The sequence below is a fragment of the Salmo trutta genome, chromosome 31, assembly GCF_901001165.1.
Source record: "Salmo trutta chromosome 31, fSalTru1.1, whole genome shotgun sequence".
NCBI lineage: Eukaryota > Metazoa > Chordata > Actinopteri > Salmoniformes > Salmonidae > Salmo > Salmo trutta.
Window position 1 is genome coordinate 16257453 of NC_042987.1, and position 20050 is coordinate 16277502.

General features: G+C 43.5%; 1 protein-coding gene across 1 annotated transcript in view; it reads right to left on the reverse strand.

The window, feature by feature from the left end:
* The window catches only part of LOC115169630 (PH domain leucine-rich repeat-containing protein phosphatase 1), an 87018-nt gene that overhangs the window by 18919 nt on the left and 48049 nt on the right, over positions 1-20050 (reverse strand). Inside the window, exons 2-4 of the mRNA XM_029725446.1 lie at positions 14177-14373; positions 12777-12902; positions 9034-9182 (exon numbers count right to left, since the gene is read on the reverse strand). Coding sequence (XP_029581306.1) covers positions 9034-9182; positions 12777-12902; positions 14177-14373 — 472 coding nt within the window. The remainder of the gene's footprint in view (positions 1-9033; positions 9183-12776; positions 12903-14176; positions 14374-20050) is intronic.

A 20050-nucleotide genomic window follows, 5' to 3' on the forward strand; every position in this document is an offset into this window, starting at 1 on the left:
GAGGAGCCTTATTGCTATTATAAACTGGTTACCAATGTAATTAGAGCAGCAAAAATAAATGTTCAGTCATACCCATTGGTATACGGTCTGATATACCACGGGCTTTCAGCCAACCAGCATTCAGGGCTGGAACCAGCCAGTTTATAATAAGTATTATGTAGCTTGTTGGTTCAACAGTAGTGTGCTGCTGTGTACAGGTAACCACACGCTTATACGAGTAACTTCACTCTGTTAGAATGCTCCCAAAGTTTAAAACAAGCGTCAAAACACTATGGGACTTTCTCTGACCTTTTCCGTTCCTTTGTCATACTGTGGTAAAATGTTAACTATCACACATCTGTGATATTGTGGAGTTAGCAAAGTCAGTGGTCTGACTCAATAGTCCAAATGAAAATACAAATACATTGTCATGTAGAGGAAACAGGCAGAGTGTGTGTTGTCAGTAGCAACACCAGAGGCTAGTGGCATTTGGCTTTGTGTCCTATGGTTCAGCAGTGACCTTCAGGCAAGTCACCCTTACAGGGGAAAGGGGACAGGAGAGAGAGGGGATGGCGCACGGCCCCACCACTCCTGGGCCGATTGCCATGTTCGCATCAAAGCTGACGCTCACAAACAAGTCTGCTGCCTTTTAGTCTGGCAATGCTTTGAATCGATCACACGTACACACGCATGCGTGTACGCAGGCACGCACGCACGCAGCCCAGCCAGCCCAGCCAGCCCAGCCCAGCCAGCCAGCCAGCCCCTTCATCATGTGTTATTAGAAAAAGGGAAGCTAGATGACAGGGCTATTAATTTGCAAGGCCATTTAATTCCAGCTGAGGGAGGGAGGGAGGCGTCCTCCTGGAGGAGCTGAACGAGACAAGGAGGCCGGGACAACCCTGTGCTCCTGTAGATCACCAGCTCAAATCTGCTGACTAACACCACACATACCTCCCCCCCCCTCTTTGCTCCCCTCTGTCTTTCTCCCCCGCTCTCCATCTCGCTGCCTGCCCCCCCCCCCAGATTAGCCAGATTAGCTCTAGAGAGTGATGTGCCAATCAAATATGGGTAATCAGGTGTGTAGGATACTAGCCCCTCCCCTAATCCCATAATGCAATGCTCTATTACAAAGGTCATCACACAGGGAGGGGCTGGATCTGGTTCCATGCATATGTTTAAACCTTTGACCCCGTGCATTATCATATTTATAATGCTGACTAAAAGTTGTAAAGGACGAGAGAGAGAGAGAGAGAGAGAGAGAGAGAGAGAGAGGAGGGGCACCACTTGGAAAAATACTAAATAGTCAGATGCCATGATGTGACGGAAGCCCAGTGTTTATAGGGAAACAAAAAGGGAGACAAACCAGGTTTCCATCCAACCTTTTTATGTGAGTAAAGTACATGTCAGATATAAAATGTCACAGCAGGCCTGATGAAAACAGAACGTTTGTCTGTAAACTTTCAAAATGTCGGCAAAACAAAATACGCTAGACAAGGTGGGATCTTTTTGTGTCGGTAAAATTAATTATGCGAGAAATGGTGGTGGAAACGCCTTTATGGGCAAATACTGATATCATTGCAATCATATTGAAGTAAACTTAGAGTCACGCAATGATATGTTGTGTGGTCCTCCCACTACGACTCAGGAAAGCATGTAGTTTATTAGGTTACAGATGATATGTTGTGTGGTCCTCCCACTACGACTCGGGAAAGCATGTAGTTTATTAGGTTACAGATGATATGTTGTGTGGTCCTCCCACTACGACTCAGGAAAGCATGTAGTTTATTAGGCTACAGATGATATGTTGTGTGGTCCTCCCACTACGACTCGGGAAAGCATGTCGTTTATTAGGTTACAGATGATATGTTGTGTGGTCCTCCCACTACGACTCAGGAAAGCATGTAGTTTATTAGGCTACAGATGATATGTTGTGTGGTCCTCCCACTACGACTCGGGAAAGCATGTAGTTTATTAGGTTACAGATGATATGTTGTGTGGTCCTCCCACTACGACTCGGGAAAGCATGTAGTTTATTAGGTTACAGATGATATGTTGTGTGGTCCTCCCACTACGACTCGGGAAAGCATGTAGTTTATTAGGTTACAGATGATATGTTGTGTGGTCCTCCCACTACGACTCGGGAAAGCATGTCGTTTATTAGGTTCCAGATGATATGTTGTGTGGTCCTCCCACTACGACTCGGGAAAGCATGTCGTTTATTAGGTTCCAGATGATATGTTGTGTGGTCCTCCCACTACGACTCGGGAAATCATGTAGTTTATTAGGCTACAGATGATATGTTGTGTGGTCACTACGACTCAGGAAAGCATGTAGTTTATTAGGTTCCAGATGATATGTTGTGTGGTCCTCCCACTACGACTCGGGAAAGCATGTCGTTTATTAGGTTCCAGATGATATGTTGTGTGGTCCTCCCACTACGACTCGGGAAAGCATGTAGTTTATTTGGTTACAGATGATATGTTGTGTGGTCCTCCCACTACGACTCGGGAAAGCATGTAGTGTATTAGGCTACAGATGATATGTTGTGTGGTCCTCCCACTACGACTCAGGAAAGCATGTCGTTTATTAGGCTACAGATGATATGTTGTGTGGTCCTCCCACTACGACTCAGGAAAGCATGTAGTTTATTAGGTTACAGATGATATGTTGTGTGGTCACTACGACTCAGGAAAGCATGTAGTTTATTAGGTTACAGATGATATGTTGTGTGGTCCTCCCACTACGACTCGGGAAAGCATGTCGTTTATTAGGTTACAGATGATATGTTGTGTGGTCCTCCCACTACGACTCGGGAAAGCATGTAGTTTATTTGGTTACAGATGATATGTTGTGTGGTCCTCCCACTACGACTCGGGAAAGCATGTAGTGTATTAGGCTACAGATGATATGTTGTGTGGTCCTCCCACTACGACTCAGGAAAGCATGTCGTTTATTAGGTTACAGATGATATGTTGTGTGGTCCTCCCACTACGACTCAGGAAAGCATGTAGTTTATTAGGTTACAGATGATATGTTGTGTGGACCTCCCACTACGACTCGGGAAAGCATGTAGTTTATTAGGTTACAGATGATATGTTGTGTGGTCACTACGACTCAGGAAAGCATGTAGTTTATTAGGTTACAGATGATATGTTGTGTGGTCCTCCCACTACGACTCAGGAAAGCATGTCGTTTATTAGGCTACAGATGATATGTTGTGTGGTCCTCCCACTACGACTCAGGAAAGCATGTAGTTTATTAGGTTACAGATGATATGTTGTGTGGTCCTCCCACTACGACGCGGGAAAGCATGTAGTTTATTAGGTTACAGATGATATGTTGTGTGGTCACTACGACTCAGGAAAGCATGTAGTTTATTAGGTTACAGATGATATGTTGTGTGGTCCTCCCACTACGACTCAGGAAAGCATGTAGTTTATTAGGCTACAGATAATATGTTGTGTGGTCCTCCCACTACAACTCGGGAAAGCATGTAGTTTATTAGGTTACAGATGATATGTTGTGTGGTCCTCCCACTACGACTCAGGAAAGCATGTAGTTTATTAGGCTACAGATGATATGTTGTGTGGTCACTACGACGCGGGAAAGCATGTCGTTTATTAGGCTACAGATGATATGTTGTGTGGTCCTCCCACTACGACTCGGGAAAGCATGTAGTTTATTAGGTTACAGATGATATGTTGTGTGGTCCTCCCACTACGACTCGGGAAAGCATGTAGTTTATTTGGTTACAGATGATATGTTGTGTGGTCCTCCCACTACGACTCGGGAAAGCATGTAGTGTATTAGGCTACAGATGAAATGTTGTGTGGTCTCCCACTACGACTCCGGAAAGCATGTCGTTTATTAGGCTACAGATGATATGTTGTGTGGTCCTCCCACTACGACTCAGGAAAGCATGTAGTTTATTAGGTTACAGATGATATGTTGTGTGGTCCTCCCACTACGACTCGGGAAAGCATGTAGTTTATTAGGTTACAGATGATATGTTGTGTGGTCCTCCCACTACGACTCGGGAAAGCATGTAGTTTATTAGGTTACAGATGATATGTTGTGTGGTCCTCCCACTACGACTCAGGAAAGCATGTCGTTTATTAGCCTACAGATGATATGTTGTGTGGTCACTACGACTCGGGAAAGCATGTAGTTTATTAGGTTACAGATGATATGTTGTGTGGTCCTCCCACTACGACTCAGGAAAGCATGTAGTTTATTAGGTTACAGATGATATGTTGTGTGGTCCTCCCACTACGACTCGGGAAAGCATGTAGTTTATTAGGTTACAGATGATATGTTGTGTGGTCCTCCCACTACGACTCGGGAAAGCATGTCGTTTATTAGGTTCCAGATGATATGTTGTGTGGTCCTCCCACTACGACTCGGGAAAGCATGTAGTTTATTTGGTTACAGATGATATGTTGTGTGGTCCTCCCACTACGACTCGGGAAAGCATGTAGTGTATTAGGCTACAGATGATATGTTGTGTGGTCCTCCCACTACGACTCAGGAAAGCATGTCGTTTATTAGGCTACAGATGATATGTTGTGTGGTCCTCCCACTACGACTCAGGAAAGCATGTAGTTTATTAGGTTACAGATGATATGTTGTGTGGTCACTACGACTCAGGAAAGCATGTAGTTTATTAGGTTACAGATGATATGTTGTGTGGTCCTCCCACTACGACTCGGGAAAGCATGTCGTTTATTAGGTTACAGATGATATGTTGTGTGGTCCTCCCACTACGACTCGGGAAAGCATGTAGTTTATTTGGTTACAGATGATATGTTGTGTGGTCCTCCCACTACGACTCGGGAAAGCATGTAGTGTATTAGGCTACAGATGATATGTTGTGTGGTCCTCCCACTACGACTCAGGAAAGCATGTCGTTTATTAGGCTACAGATGATATGTTGTGTGGTCCTCCCACTACGACTCAGGAAAGCATGTAGTTTATTAGGTTACAGATGATATGTTGTGTGGAACTCCCACTACGACTCGGGAAAGCATGTAGTTTATTAGGTTACAGATGATATGTTGTGTGGTCACTACGACTCAGGAAAGCATGTCGTTTATTAGGTTACAGATGATATGTTGTGTGGTCCTCCCACTACGACTCAGGAAAGCATGTCGTTTATTAGGCTACAGATGATATGTTGTGTGGTCCTCCCACTACGACTCAGGAAAGCATGTAGTTTATTAGGTTACAGATGATATGTTGTGTGGTCCTCCCACTACGACGCGGGAAAGCATGTAGTTTATTAGGTTACAGATGATATGTTGTGTGGTCACTACGACTCAGGAAAGCATGTAGTTTATTAGGTTACAGATGATATGTTGTGTGGTCCTCCCACTACGACTCAGGAAAGCATGTAGTTTATTAGGCTACAGATAATATGTTGTGTGGTCCTCCCACTACAACTCGGGAAAGCATGTAGTTTATTAGGTTACAGATGATATGTTGTGTGGTCCTCCCACTACGACTCAGGAAAGCATGTAGTTTATTAGGCTACAGATGATATGTTGTGTGGTCACTACGACGCGGGAAAGCATGTCGTTTATTAGGCTACAGATGATATGTTGTGTGGTCCTCCCACTACGACTCGGGAAAGCATGTAGTTTATTAGGTTACAGATGATATGTTGTGTGGTCCTCCCACTACGACTCGGGAAAGCATGTAGTTTATTTGGTTACAGATGATATGTTGTGTGGTCCTCCCACTACGACTCGGGAAAGCATGTAGTGTATTAGGCTACAGATGAAATGTTGTGTGGTCTCCCACTACGACTCCGGAAAGCATGTCGTTTATTAGGCTACAGATGATATGTTGTGTGGTCCTCCCACTACGACTCGGGAAAGCATGTAGTTTATTAGGTTACAGATGATATGTTGTGTGGTCCTCCCACTACGACTCGGGAAAGCATGTAGTTTATTAGGTTACAGATGATATGTTGTGTGGTCCTCCCACTACGACTCGGGAAAGCATGTAGTTTATTAGGTTACAGATGATATGTTGTGTGGTCCTCCCACTACGACTCAGGAAAGCATGTCGTTTATTAGCCTACAGATGATATGTTGTGTGGTCACTACGACTCGGGAAAGCATGTAGTTTATTAGGTTACAGATGATATGTTGTGTGGTCCTCCCACTACGACTCAGGAAAGCATGTAGTTTATTAGGTTACAGATGATATGTTGTGTGGTCCTCCCACTACGACTCGGGAAAGCATGTAGTTTATTAGGTTACAGATGATATGTTGTGTGGTCCTCCCACTACGACTCAGGAAAGCATGTAGTTTATTAGGTTACAGATGATATGTTGTGTGGTCCTCCCACTACGACTCGGGAAAGCATGTAGTTTATTAGGTTACAGATGATATGTTGTGTGGTCCTCCCACTACGACGCGGGAAAGCATGTAGTTTATTAGGTTACAGATGATATGTTGTGTGGTCACTACGACTCAGGAAAGCATGTAGTTTATTAGGTTACAGATGATATGTTGTGTGGTCCTCCCACTACGACTCGGGAAAGCAACGCCGTTTATTAGGCTACAGATTCTATAAATTGAGATTAACTTCACAGAGTGGTAAAAGTGCAGGGTGATGAGCTTGATGCTCCTTTCAATAAACATCAAGGGTCTAATTCTGGTGACATGCTGATCGATGCTTGGCTGACATTTGACAAATAAAAATAAAACTAATCTTGCTCTTTTGTCCATAATAATCTCATCAGGTAGGCTATACCCACACTGTATCTGCCAGCTGTTGGCTAGAGGTACGTGCCAAGACCAGAGTGGCACATTGTATTTGATTTATTTCACCTTTATTTAACCAGGTAAGCTAGTTGAGAACAAGATAAAGCAAAGCAGTGCGACACAGACAACAACACAGAGTTACACATGGAAAGTCTATATTCAGTGTGTGCAAATGGCATGAGGAGGTAAGGCAATAAATAGGCCATAGTAGCGAAGTAATTACAATGTAGCAAATTAACACTGGCGTGATAGACGAGCAGATGGTGATGTGCAAGTAGAGATACTGGAGTGCAAAAGAGCAGAAAAGTAAATAAAAACAGTATGGGGATGAGGTAGGTAGATTGGGTGGGCTATTTACAGATGGGCTATGTACAGCTGCAGCGATCGGTTAGCTGCTCAGATAGCGGACATTGACTATGTAACGCAACATTGTTTGTGACAATCAATCAATCAAATGTATTTTCAGCAGATGTTATAAAGTGCTTACACAGAAACCCAGCCTAAAACCCCAAACAGCAGGCAATGAAGATGTAGAAGCACGTGGGGCTAGGAAAAACTCTCCAGAAAGGAAGGAACCTAGGAAGAAACCTAGAGAGGAAGCAGGCTCTGAAGGGTGGCCGGTCCTCTTCTGGCTGGGCCGGGTGGAGATTATAAGAGTACATGGCCATTAAGGCCAGATCGTTCTTCAAGATGTTCAAAGATGACCAGCAGGGTCATATAATAATCACAGTGGTTGTAGAGGGTGCAACAGGTCAGCACCTCAGGAGGAAATGTGTAGAGTTGAAAATGCGATGGAAACCCATTTAACTTGTAGTTTTAATTCAATACATGTGAATGTCACTGCAAAAGTTATTTTGATGTGCACTACGTCATCACGCACAGCCTCTTCGATGGAAACATCTCTGGTGGGAAAACCTAGCTCCTCACACACTCTCTCTGAACACACACACAAACCTGAGCCAATACACATTGTGACATGCTCATAGACACAGTGAGAGCTGAGGAGTCTAGACCATGTTTTTTGTGTGTGTGTGTTTTCCCTCTCCATCTCCCTCTCCATCTCTCTCTCTCTCTCTCTCTCTGTGACACTTTAAATACGAGTGACCCTACTAATGTAGGTCATACTCATTAGTACATTGTGAGTCTGATGCCCAGCAGGGACGCTCTGTAGCAATTAAACCCTCATACATAAACAACCTCCATTTCACATCATATCCTTTTATCTCCAAACTAGCAGCTTTTTCATCGGTCATGTCCGTCTTTTGAATTCAGATTATCCCCTGCATTAGCCAGGATATAGAATATGAAAAGGCCAAAGCCTCGTATAATGTTGACGGTCCTGGCACATATTCAGACAGGATCAGACAGGCACATGCACACACTACTCTAATCTGCAGTGATCAAGATTCTGTATGCCCTAATTCTGCCTTCAACCAGCCTCTCTGTCTGTCTGTCTCTCTCACACACACACACAACCCAATATTCTCTCTCACGCACACATACAATCCCCCACTCTAGTCCTCTCTCTCTCTCTCTCATCGTAGACTACAAGGACACTAATATACAGACACACTTTCACGTGCAGTTAAATGACAAATCATCTTCTAGATTTCTAAGACAGGCTGTGACAGGCGCACACACACACACACACACACACACACACACACACACACACACACACACACACACACACACACACACAAACACGCACAGTGTACAGTACATCTTGGCTATGTGCTTTAATCTGGGGCCAGATGGTGCCCACTGAGCAGTACTGAGAGGGAGAGTGAGGGAGCCAGGCCATATTAAAAGCCTCCCTGCAGACAGGTCTGGGTTACCCTACTAGACTCCATCCACTCCGACTGTCCAGGTCAACTCAACTAGGCCCTGTCCTGTCCTGCCCATCCCAGCTCAGGCCAGCCTTACCCTGCCCTGCCCAGCTCTGCTAGGCCTGGTCCTAAGCAGCTCAAGTCTGCCCAACCAAAGGCCACTGCCACTGCCTTGCCCACTAACTGACACTACCCCATTCATGCATCTTAAGCCCAGCACTATTCTGCCAAGTCCACTCCAATCTAGGCTAGTTCAGTCTAGTCTAGTCCAGTCCAGCTCCAGCCCTACCCTAATTGTGACCCAGTCCAACTCTTTACTAAGCCAGCCAAACCATGCCATGCTCAGATCTGTCCAGGCAGAGCAACTTAACCAGGCCAAGCCCACACCAGCCTACCCCTTCTTGAGACCCAACCCATCCCTGAGTGTCCAATTCCCCTGGATTGTACCACCTACCTCTGTAGCTGGTGTAGACGGTGGTCTGTGGGGAGGAAGTTGTGTTTGAGGTTGAGATGGGTGAGGTCCTGGCTGTAGAAGAGGTTGGGAGGCAGCTGCTCCAGACTGCAGCAGGACAGGTCCACAGAGTTGATCCTCTGGGACACCATCTGATCCACCGGGGGAGGGGAGAGAAAGGGGAAACCTGGTGTCAAACATAATTATCCCGACTCCGCTGGGATGTGTGTGTGACTGGGAGGGGTGATTGTGCATTTGTGGGAGGATTGTGTGTGTGTGTGTGTGTGCGTGTGTGTGTGTGTGTGTGTGTGTGGCCTAGGGTGGTTATTAACAGGTCATCGATAGGTCAGGAGTCTTAAGATTAGAAAGGCAGGAAGTCAACCGTGAGTGAGACAGGACAGGACATAACAGACCACCTCATGTTATTTACTGTATCTCCCGTATATCTACTGTATATCTCCCGTATATCTACTGTATATCTACTGTATATCTCCCGTATATCTCCTGTATATCTCCAGTATATCTCCTGTATATCTACTGTATATCTCCCGTATATCTCCAGTATATCTCCAGTATATCTACTGTATATCTACTGTATATCTCCCGTATATCTCCTGTATATCTACTGTACATCTCCCGTATATCTCCTGTATATCTCCAGTATATCTCCAGTATATCTACTGTATATCTCCCGTATATCTACTGTATATCTACTGTATATCTCCCGTATATCTCCTGTATATCTCCAGTATATCTCCAGTATATCTACTGTACATCTCCCGTATATCTCCCGTATATCTCCCGTATATCTCCAGTATATCTCCTGTATATCTCCTGTATATCTCCCGTATATCTCCCGTATATCTCCCGTATATCTACTGTATATCTACTGTATATCTCCCGTATATCTCCAGTATATCTCCAGTATATCTACTGTACATCTCCCGTATATCTACTGTACATCTACTGTACATCTCAAGTATAGCTCCTGTATATCTCCAGTATATCTCCAGTATATCTACTGTACATCTCCCGTATATCTACTGTATATCTACTGTACATCTCCAGTATATCTACTGTATATCTCCAGTATATCTACTGTACATCTCCAGTATATCTACTGTATATCTACTGCATATCTCCAGTATACCTACTGAACACTTAGTCCAGTTCCACTATACTCTCCTTACTATACACTCTCCTTACTATACACTCTCCTTACTACTTGTAATCTCCTTACTACTATACTCTCCTTACTATACACTCTCCTTACTATACACTCTCCTTACTACATGTAATCTCCTTACTACTAAACTCTCCTTACTACTAAACTCTCCTTACTACTAAACTCTCCTTACTACTAAACTCTCCTTACTACTTGTAATTTCCTTACTACTAAACTCTCCGTACTACTATACTCTCCTTACTACTACACTCTCCTTACTAAACTCTCCTTACTACTATACTCTCCTTACAACTAAACTCTCCTTACTACTATACTCTCCTTACTACTAAACTCTCCTTACTACTAAACTCTACTATCTACTATAATCGCCTTACTATACTCTCCCTACTACTAAACTCTCCCTACTACTAAACTCTCCTTACTACTTGTAATCTCCTTACTACTAAACTCTCCTTACTACACTTGCCTTACTACTATACTCTCCTTACTATACACTCTCCTTACTAAACTCTCCTTACTACTATACTCTCCTTACTACTAAACTCTCCTTACTACTATACTCTCCTTACTACTAAACTCTCCTTACTACTAAACTCTCCTTACTACACTTGCCTTACTACTATACTCTCCTTACTATACACTCTCCTTACTAAACTCTCCTTACTACTATACTCTCCTTACTACTAAACTCTCCTTACTACTATACTCTCCTTACTACTAAACTCTCCTTACTACTAAACTCTCCTTACTACACTTGCCTTACTACTATACTCTCCTTACTACTATACTCTCCTTACTACTATACTCTCCTTACTACTAAACTCTCCTTACTACTACACTCTCCTATCTACTATAATCGCCTTACTATACTCTCCCTACTACTAAACTCTCCCTACTACTATACTCTCCTTACTACTAAACTCTCCTTACTACTAAACTCTCCTTACTACACTTGCCTTACTACTATACTCTCCTTACTACTATACTCTCCTTACTACTATACTATCCTTACTACTAAACTCTCCTTACTACACTTGCCTTACTACTATACTCTCCTTACTACTATACTCTCCTTACTACTAAACTCTCCTTACTACACTTGCCTTACTACTATACTCTCCTTACTACTATACTCTCCTTACTACTATACTCTCCTTACTACTAAACTCTCCTTACTACTAAACTCTCCTTACTACTAAACTCTCCTATCTACTATAATCGCCTTACTATACTCTCCCTACTACTAAACTCTCCTTACTACTTGTAATCTCCTTACTACTAAACTCTCCTTACTACACTTGCCTTACTACTATACTCTCCTTACTACTATACTCTCCTTACTACTATACTCTCCTTACTACTAAACTCTCCTTACTACTACACTCTCCTTACTACTAAACTATCCTTACTACTAAACTCTCCTTACTACTATACTCTCCTTACTACTAAACTCTCCTTACTACTAAACTCTCCTTACTACACTTGCCTTACTACTATACTCTCCTTACTACTATACTCTCCTTACTACTATACTATCCTTACTACTAAACTCTCCTTACTACTAAACTCTCCTTACTACTAAACTCTCCTTACTACTAAACTCTCCTATCTACTATAATCGCCTTACTATACTCTCCCTACTACTAAACTCTCCCTACTACTATACTCTCCTTACTACTATACTCTCTGCTATACTCTCCGTACTACTATACTCTCCTTACTACTATACTCTCCTTACTACTACACTCTCCTATCTACTATAATCGCCTTACTATACTCTCCTTACTACTAAACTCTCCTTACTACTATACTCTCCTTACTACTATACTCTCCGTACTACTATACTCTCCTTACTACTAAACTCTCCTTACTACTACACTCTCCTTATTACTATACTCTACTGTACTCTCCAGTTACACTATACTCTCCTTATTATACCCTCTATTAAAGTGTTTCCCAACTCCAGTCCTCAAGTACCCCCAACAGCACACCTTGTAGTCCTGGACAAACACATCTGATTCAACTCATTGAGGGCTTGATGATTAGTCGACAAGTTGAATCAGGTGTGTTTGTCCGGGGATTCTCAATAAAAATGTGTGGTGATGGGGTCAATCGAGCACTGGAGATGGGAAACACTGCTCTACTTTACTATCCTTACTGCTATATTCTCCTTACTATACTCTCGATTATACGCTCCAGTTCCACTATACTCTCCTTACTACTGTACTTTACAATACTTCCCTTACTGAACACGGTTAACTAGCTACTCTCCAGTCCTTGACTACTGCTCATGCCACTCCTCCTCCCAGTCCTACAGTAGGTTCTATTCTGAGTGTTCCCCTGGGCTTCCATGACACGCTCGTCCCTGATAATATTTATAAAATTGGTTTCCTGGCTTTGGCCTACTTCAGTTAGGATGAGAGAGAGGAGAGTGAGCATTTGTGTGAGTGAGTGAGCGTATGAGTGAGTGAGTGAGTGAGTGAGTGAGTGAGTGAGTGAGTTACTGTTTCACCCCGAACTGTACTCCTCTGCATACACACACAAATACACACTGACGTACCTTGGCTGCATGACGGTGCCAGCGCAGGTGTTCTGTGAAGCTGTCAAAGCTGACGTAGTAGGTCTGGCTCTGGGGCCCTGCTGAGCTGAACGCCAGGCAGTGGCTATGCTTCTTCACCTCCTCCACCTGCGCACACACACACACACACACACACACACACACACACACACACACACACACACCCCACGTTAGGCCAAGAGACAGCATTAACAAACACACACCTTCAGTTCACACCTCCAGGGGAAGTCACACATTCAAGATAACCATTGTCGGAAAACAAATCGCCAGTTAGACACGACAACGACAACAGACCCGCCTTCAGAGTCAGACAAACAAGATAAACAAACCTGTAGGGCTATTGACTGAACAAATATCGATTGCATACAGAAAACACACATACCTATAGAACAAAATAACACATACAGCATCCAGGGACTTTTTCAGTACACAACAGTCCCCGTTTTTAAATGGCTTCCATGTTAAGGGCCATGGTCATTTTGGTTTTGTCATTCAGATGTTCGTATTAAAACGGCCTCAGGCTGCAATTTCCCGTCAAGCGTAAACATAGACATACACGAACACGCATATACAGTTATGAACGCACGCTGCGGAGATGAATGGGAATCTAGAGATCTAGAGCTCGTGTCTTGACATGACATGATATTTGAGCTGTGGTTGCGGTGGGATGTGGGGAGTCACAGTCCTTTATGTGGGTAGATATAGTATGTGGCAGGCTGATAGAAAGACCCTTTCAGGAGGGCCCTTAGGGCTTATTCAATAGGCCTATCTGTCCTTCCCTGCTGCAGATACACAGCCATAAAGCCATAAAGGGATAATAGTCATTAACCAAAGGCTCCCTCCCTAACTTCCTTTTTTGGGAATGTGAAATCCCAAGCCAGAAAATGTATTCGTGAGGATTCTGCCTAAACTAGGCAGATCCACGATAAGACTTTTAAATTGGAGGACAAAGTGAATAAAGGCCAACAATCCATTTAGGGTATAGAGTACTTGATGTGGAGAAAGCAGATATAAAATAAGGATGTTGGAAGATTAAACATGGATTTGCAACGATGACTTATTGGCCCTTCACCAGGACTCTGTCACAGAGTTGATTAAAGACTGTTGATTTGATTTTGACTATTGATTTAGCTCTGTGATTACACACTGATTAGACGGAGTCAAGAATGAAGACACATGGAAATGGAAAGCTGGTGATGTAAGAGTAAAGTAAGGTTTGTGGATGCCACATTGGTGTCATAGAATTAGAATGAACTTTGTGATTTTACTTCCTGGCGTGGCTACTCTCAATATGGCTGCCGGTCCACCCAGTCACAGAACATTGTCAGTAGTGGCAGTAACAGCAGTCTTGTCAGTAACAGCAGTCCTGTGTCTTACTGTACCTTTCCTCCGATGAGGGGCAGGATGTGCATCTTGCCCGTGTGGCTGTCTTTGACGGAGGAGACAATGAGGCAGGTGCCACAAAGGATCACCTGGCGTCTGGTCCAGCGGTTGACTGGCAGCTGGAGTTTCCCTTTGCGGACATTATACGTCCCCGACAGTTGCACGCGTTCCGAGCTCTCGATGCTGTGGGGCTTTCCTGGAACACACACAAGGAGAGGGAGTTAGCATAGTTAGCATCCAGCTAATAACACACAGAAGAGAAGGAGCGAGAGTTAGCATACAACTAACTCAACACACAGAAGAGAAGGAGCGAGAGTTAGCATACAGCTAACTCAACACACAGAGGAGAGGGAGCGAGAGTTAGCATAGTTAGCATTCAGCTAACTCAACACACAGAGGAGGGAGCAAGAGTTAGAATAATTAGCATTCAGCTAACTCAACACACAGAGGAGAGGGAGCTAGAGTTAGCATTCAGCTAACTCAACACAGGGCCAGTAGCACAGAGACCTGTATACTGGCCCTGAATCTAACTCAAAGCTAATCAAGTGACATAGTAATTATGTATTACTATAAAGCAAATAATGATAATTTTGTTTATTTACATACTGTACATACAGTATATTGTCAACCCTGAGAGATATGAATAGTTAAATAGCGTAGCAGCCTAGCGCTCAGCACCCAGTCAAATCAATGCTGTGTTAACAGTCACAGTCAGCACTGATGCCGCACTCTATTAGCATACGGCGCTGAATAGCTTTTAGCATAGCATTAAACACAACAGTGATAGTCAGATAATAGATCGGATGATGCCAGGTGCTGTCCACTAATTCAACACTAATTTCTTAAGTCATTCTTTGAGCTGTCTTTATTCCCTTCACCTATCGGTTCATCTCCTCTGTGACGTGTTCCCTCGTTCTCTCCGTTACCCTGCCAAATGGCTTGTTTATCAAGTTGTTCTGTCAATCAGTCTGCCCATCTGTCTTTTCTGTCTCTCCAAAACATCCACCTGCTCTCCGTCTTGCAAACTGGCCTGCCAACTCTCTCTCTCTCTCAACCTCTCTCGCATTCTTCTCCACTTGCATGTGCCTCTCTGTTCTTTTCCTATCTATCTATCTATCTATCTATCTATCTATCTATCTATCTATCTATCTATCTATCTATCTATCTATCTATCTATCTATCTATGAACAGAATCTCTGCCGACCTGTACACTTGTCTTTTATTATTCATGACTCCGCCATGTGTGCTAGGCCAAGACGCTAGGCCAAAGCATCTGATGTAGAATGGACACGACCCCAGGCCATAGAAAATGACTCACATATTACTGTAAACAACAGTAAATCACTCCTACCCTCTACATCTCTTCCATCCACTCCACACTGGGTTTATGAGGGAGAAGGAGCTGCTGCTGGTAGTGTAGTAGGGTAGGGTAAGTACGCATGCGGACAGAAAACAACCCAAGGTCAGAGAGATACATGTAACTTTCAAAATAATGGAAACACTCGAGTAAATAAGGTATAATTATTATATATTTTTTTAAATACAAAGTATATTGAAAGCAGGTGCTTCCACACAGTTGTGTGCAATTAACATCCCATCATGCTTAGGGTCATGTATAAAAAATACACAGTTGCTACCTTGGCTAGAAGAGATCTCACCCACTGGGCACATACTTTTGATTTACATGGTTGAGTTGTTAACTAACCGTGAGTTAATTAAGCAATTAACATCCCATCATGCTTAGGGTCATGTATAAACATGCTGGGGTAGGCCATTATTTTGGCTACCATGGCAATGCTCCCATAGGAGAGGGTACGAGTGGTCACTGAATGGTTTGATGAGCATGAAAACGATGTAAACCATATGCCATGGCCATCTCAGTCACCAAATGAACACTTATGGGAGATTCTGGAGTGGTGCCCGAGACAGCGTTTTCCACCACCATCAACAAAACACCAAATTATGGAATTTCTTGTGGAAGAATGGTGTCCATCGCTGCGATAGTTCCAGACACTTGTAGAATCTGTGCCAAGGTGCATTGAAGCTGTTCTGGCGGCACCAACACCGCATTAAGACACTTTATGTCGGCGTTTACCTTATTTCGCCAGTTACGTAACCCACTGTAAACCACTCCTCCATCTCGCCCCTCCACTCCAATCCAGACAGGGATAGAGAGAGCTGGTGGGGTAGTACTATGGGGTAAGTACTAAGTACCAGGACAAGCTCTTACAGCTCTGAATAATTCAACACAGGTCTCTTACACGCTGACGGTTAGACTAACACGAGAGAATGCTGTATGACACATGGCCCAGGGCTAACGCTTTTAGCATCGCTTTAAAACTCCCCCAACTGGAGAACACTACACACAAGTTACCTACTCTATTGTAGGGAGCTTACAACCTAGCGACCTCCTCATAAGGTTCAGATCTCTTGGCGTAATGGCTAAGGTGTAGGGTTGACAGTTGCAAGGTCCCAGGTCCCAGGTTCAAGCCCCGGTCAGGACCAATGTACCCTCAAAAGATTATCGCCACTGAGCAAGTTTCAGGTCACTTTGAGCGCAAAGTGTGGTGTTCAATGTAGGCCTACATTCCATGAGATTTGTGGATAAATACATGCATGGCTTGACATGAACCTGTTTAGCCAGTCTTTCATAAAATGTTGTTGTGTTGTTTGACGCAAGAAACCACTTCCCATACCATTATTACAGAGAATCAGACAAATTATGCTACACTCTGCCTATTGGCTACTTAGGCTTGAATAAACTGTCTCAAAATACAACACTGCCCCTTTAAGACAAAAAAAAATCTCTTTACTTGACTCTCTTTTCAAAGATGTCTAGAAATGTACACGTTTTGTACTCTTGTAGGAAGAAATCACTCCCCTATTGCTGACTACAAAGGATCTATAACTGGGCTAATAATTCACTAACTAGCAAAGGATATTAACAAAATGTTTACACGTGGCTATATGCAGCTCTCACTTTGATCTCAAAACAAGCGCATCTACTCACGACCGCTCATGCTGTAAACACAGTCCAGTGCATCTACTCACGACCGCTCATGCTGTAAACACAGTCCAGTGCATCTACTCACGACCGCTCATGCTGTAAACACAGTCCAGTGCATCTACTCACGACCGCTCATGCTGTTAACACAGTCCAGTTCAAAGTAAATTGCACAGATCCATATATGCCAATGGTCTATTTGCATATAGGCCTACTACAGCTCTGATTGTTTATGTGACACCGGTCTGTGTAAAGTACGGCTGAGTAGTGCGTGTCAATGCACTTGGCAGCAGCTAATGGGGATACATAATAAATACAAATACAATATAGAATCCTACTCCGACGCGTTCTGCCTACAACAAAATCTCTTGCATAGTTCGTTTTGTTTCGGTATGTTGCATTGAAAGTGGCTAATATTGCGTTGATTCGATTACAATTGCCACAGTAAAGGTAAACGTTGATATTGTTTACAGGGAAAACTGTAGAACAGTGGTCACCAACCTTTTCTGAGACAAGATCACTTTGAGTCAAAATGCAAGCCGAGATCTACTGCTCAGAATTTTGTTTTTACATGACTTAAAAAAACATAAGCCTATGCAACATTAACCAATTAAAAACAGTACTGTAGCAAGGAGGTTTGTGCAGTAAGCTAAATCCCCAATACATTATCACTGCAAAATGGCGTTGCTTGAATTGCCCTGACAATGAACGCATTGTTGTTTGGGCCATTTAAAATATATATTTTTTTTAAATGAGGAAGGCACCGGTAATGATTGAGCATATATTTAAATAATGTGCTTTTTATTTACTGTGCTGATGGTGCTTGCATCTGATGGTCAGTCTCAGCAGAGGGAGAGAGCAGCAGACTGAGGGTCCACCTCTCAACTCCCCTTGTGATGTTCTTACATTTACATTTTTATTTTTTTTTACATTTTAGTCATTTAGCAGACGCTCTTATCCAGAGCGACTTACAGTAGTGAATGCATACATTTCATACATTTTTTTTTTTCTTCTGTGCTGGCCCCCCGTGGGAATCGAACCCACAACCCTGGCGTTACAAACACCATGCTCTACCAACTGAGCTACACTTCCTAGCTACACTTCCACTGACACTGACCAAAAAGGGACATCGTCTTACAGCTAATGGCGAAACTCGAGTCGCACTGCATTATTTCTGCCTCATGCACAAATACATGTTGTTACTCTTATGAACAGAGAAAGTGAAATATCTCTTGATATTAAAAAAGACCCAAGCCGCTGTATTCGTTGACAGTCTCTCTCTAGTCGTGGTTTTAAAACGTTTAGAAATGTCACCGTATCAACTTTGCAGTAGCTTTCTTTAATGGCTGCTACGTTACTGCAGACACGGTCGTCTGAGCCATCCGATTGGCCAGCGGTAGACCCGTATTGAACTTGATTTGCTCTCTGGGCCTGCTGGTAGGCAGAGTTTGTATCTTTAGACACATGCAATGGTTCAAAATGGCAACAGTTTGCCTACCTAGTGCCTTCTTCCACACAATATGTACCTGGCGCTTTCAGTCTGGTCCTAAAGCAACTGGGAACAGTGATTGTGCCCGTTTATAGCTCATGATACTGTCAGAGACGAGGGTTGAAAAATAAATTCACTGAGGAAGTGTTCATGTTCTGAAAAACAGACTCTGAGCCCAGGGCAAAGGGCTACATTTTAATATGAGCTACTGTGATCAGCACTTTTCCCCCGCTGTATCATTACTATGCAGTGACCTTTGAGCCATGCTTGCTTTGGCCTCATTTTCACGCTGAAATCAAATCAATAACCGACTTTGCAAATGGACATCTGCCTGGTTAAATACTGAGCATGTGCAATGCAGTACCTTACCACATGGTCAGAAGTGAGACACTACGACAGAGCTCAGACTACAGTACAACCCAGTTCATTTTCATAATTGAGTTTGCGAGTCGGATGAGAAATTATTTGAACAGACAAGTTATTCACCAGCTTTTAGCCTCAATACGTCACACTGGCAATCTCACTATATCTAAGGGCTTTGTTGGAACACGTTCTCTCCCACACACACACACACACACACACACACACACACACACACACACCTTCCACACGCATGCGCAGACGCACACACCCAACCCCCGCCCTCACACTCTCTGATTCAGTGACAGTGATAAACCTCCTCTATATGTGATTTGGGCTTTATTGTTCGCCTGGATGAGGACGGACCAAAGCAGGAACAAACGTTATAAAAAGGGGACAATATGGAGTGGTGCAGTAGAAAGCCCTAATGATAACAGTGGGCCTAAAACAGCCTCTGTCTGCCCGGGTGTTGATTTGCCCTGGCGGCTCCTGTAGCTCTCCCTCCCCACCCAGTCACATGGACACAGTGGACCAGCCTGTGTGTAGACCAGACCACTACACTGTCTAGGTTAGTTCAATTGAAGGAGAAGAGTGGGTGGGTGGGGCTCCCACACGAGCATCCTGTTTACATCGGATCTACATAACCTCTTGACATCACAATGATAATATGGTTATGTAGTGGTCACTTTAGGTCTCATGCTGGAATCAAACCCACAACCCTGGTGGGGCAAGAACCAGGCTCCAGCCAACCAACTGAATCATCGGGACAAGGACTCTATTTGTTGTCCCAGGCCAGGAGTCTATTCAATTTAAAGGTTTGAGGATGGAAGCAATGCAGGGGATAGGGTTCGGGTCAAAAGGACACTATGGTCTTGGCTAGTTGTGTACGTGTGTGTGTGTTTGGAGAATGAGGTGCTTTCTTTACCTTGTGAGTGCTATGGAGAAAGGGACCTTTTTTAGTAAATTCGATTGGTGGATTCAAATAAAGTATTCAACATATATATGTGTGTGAGTAGGGAG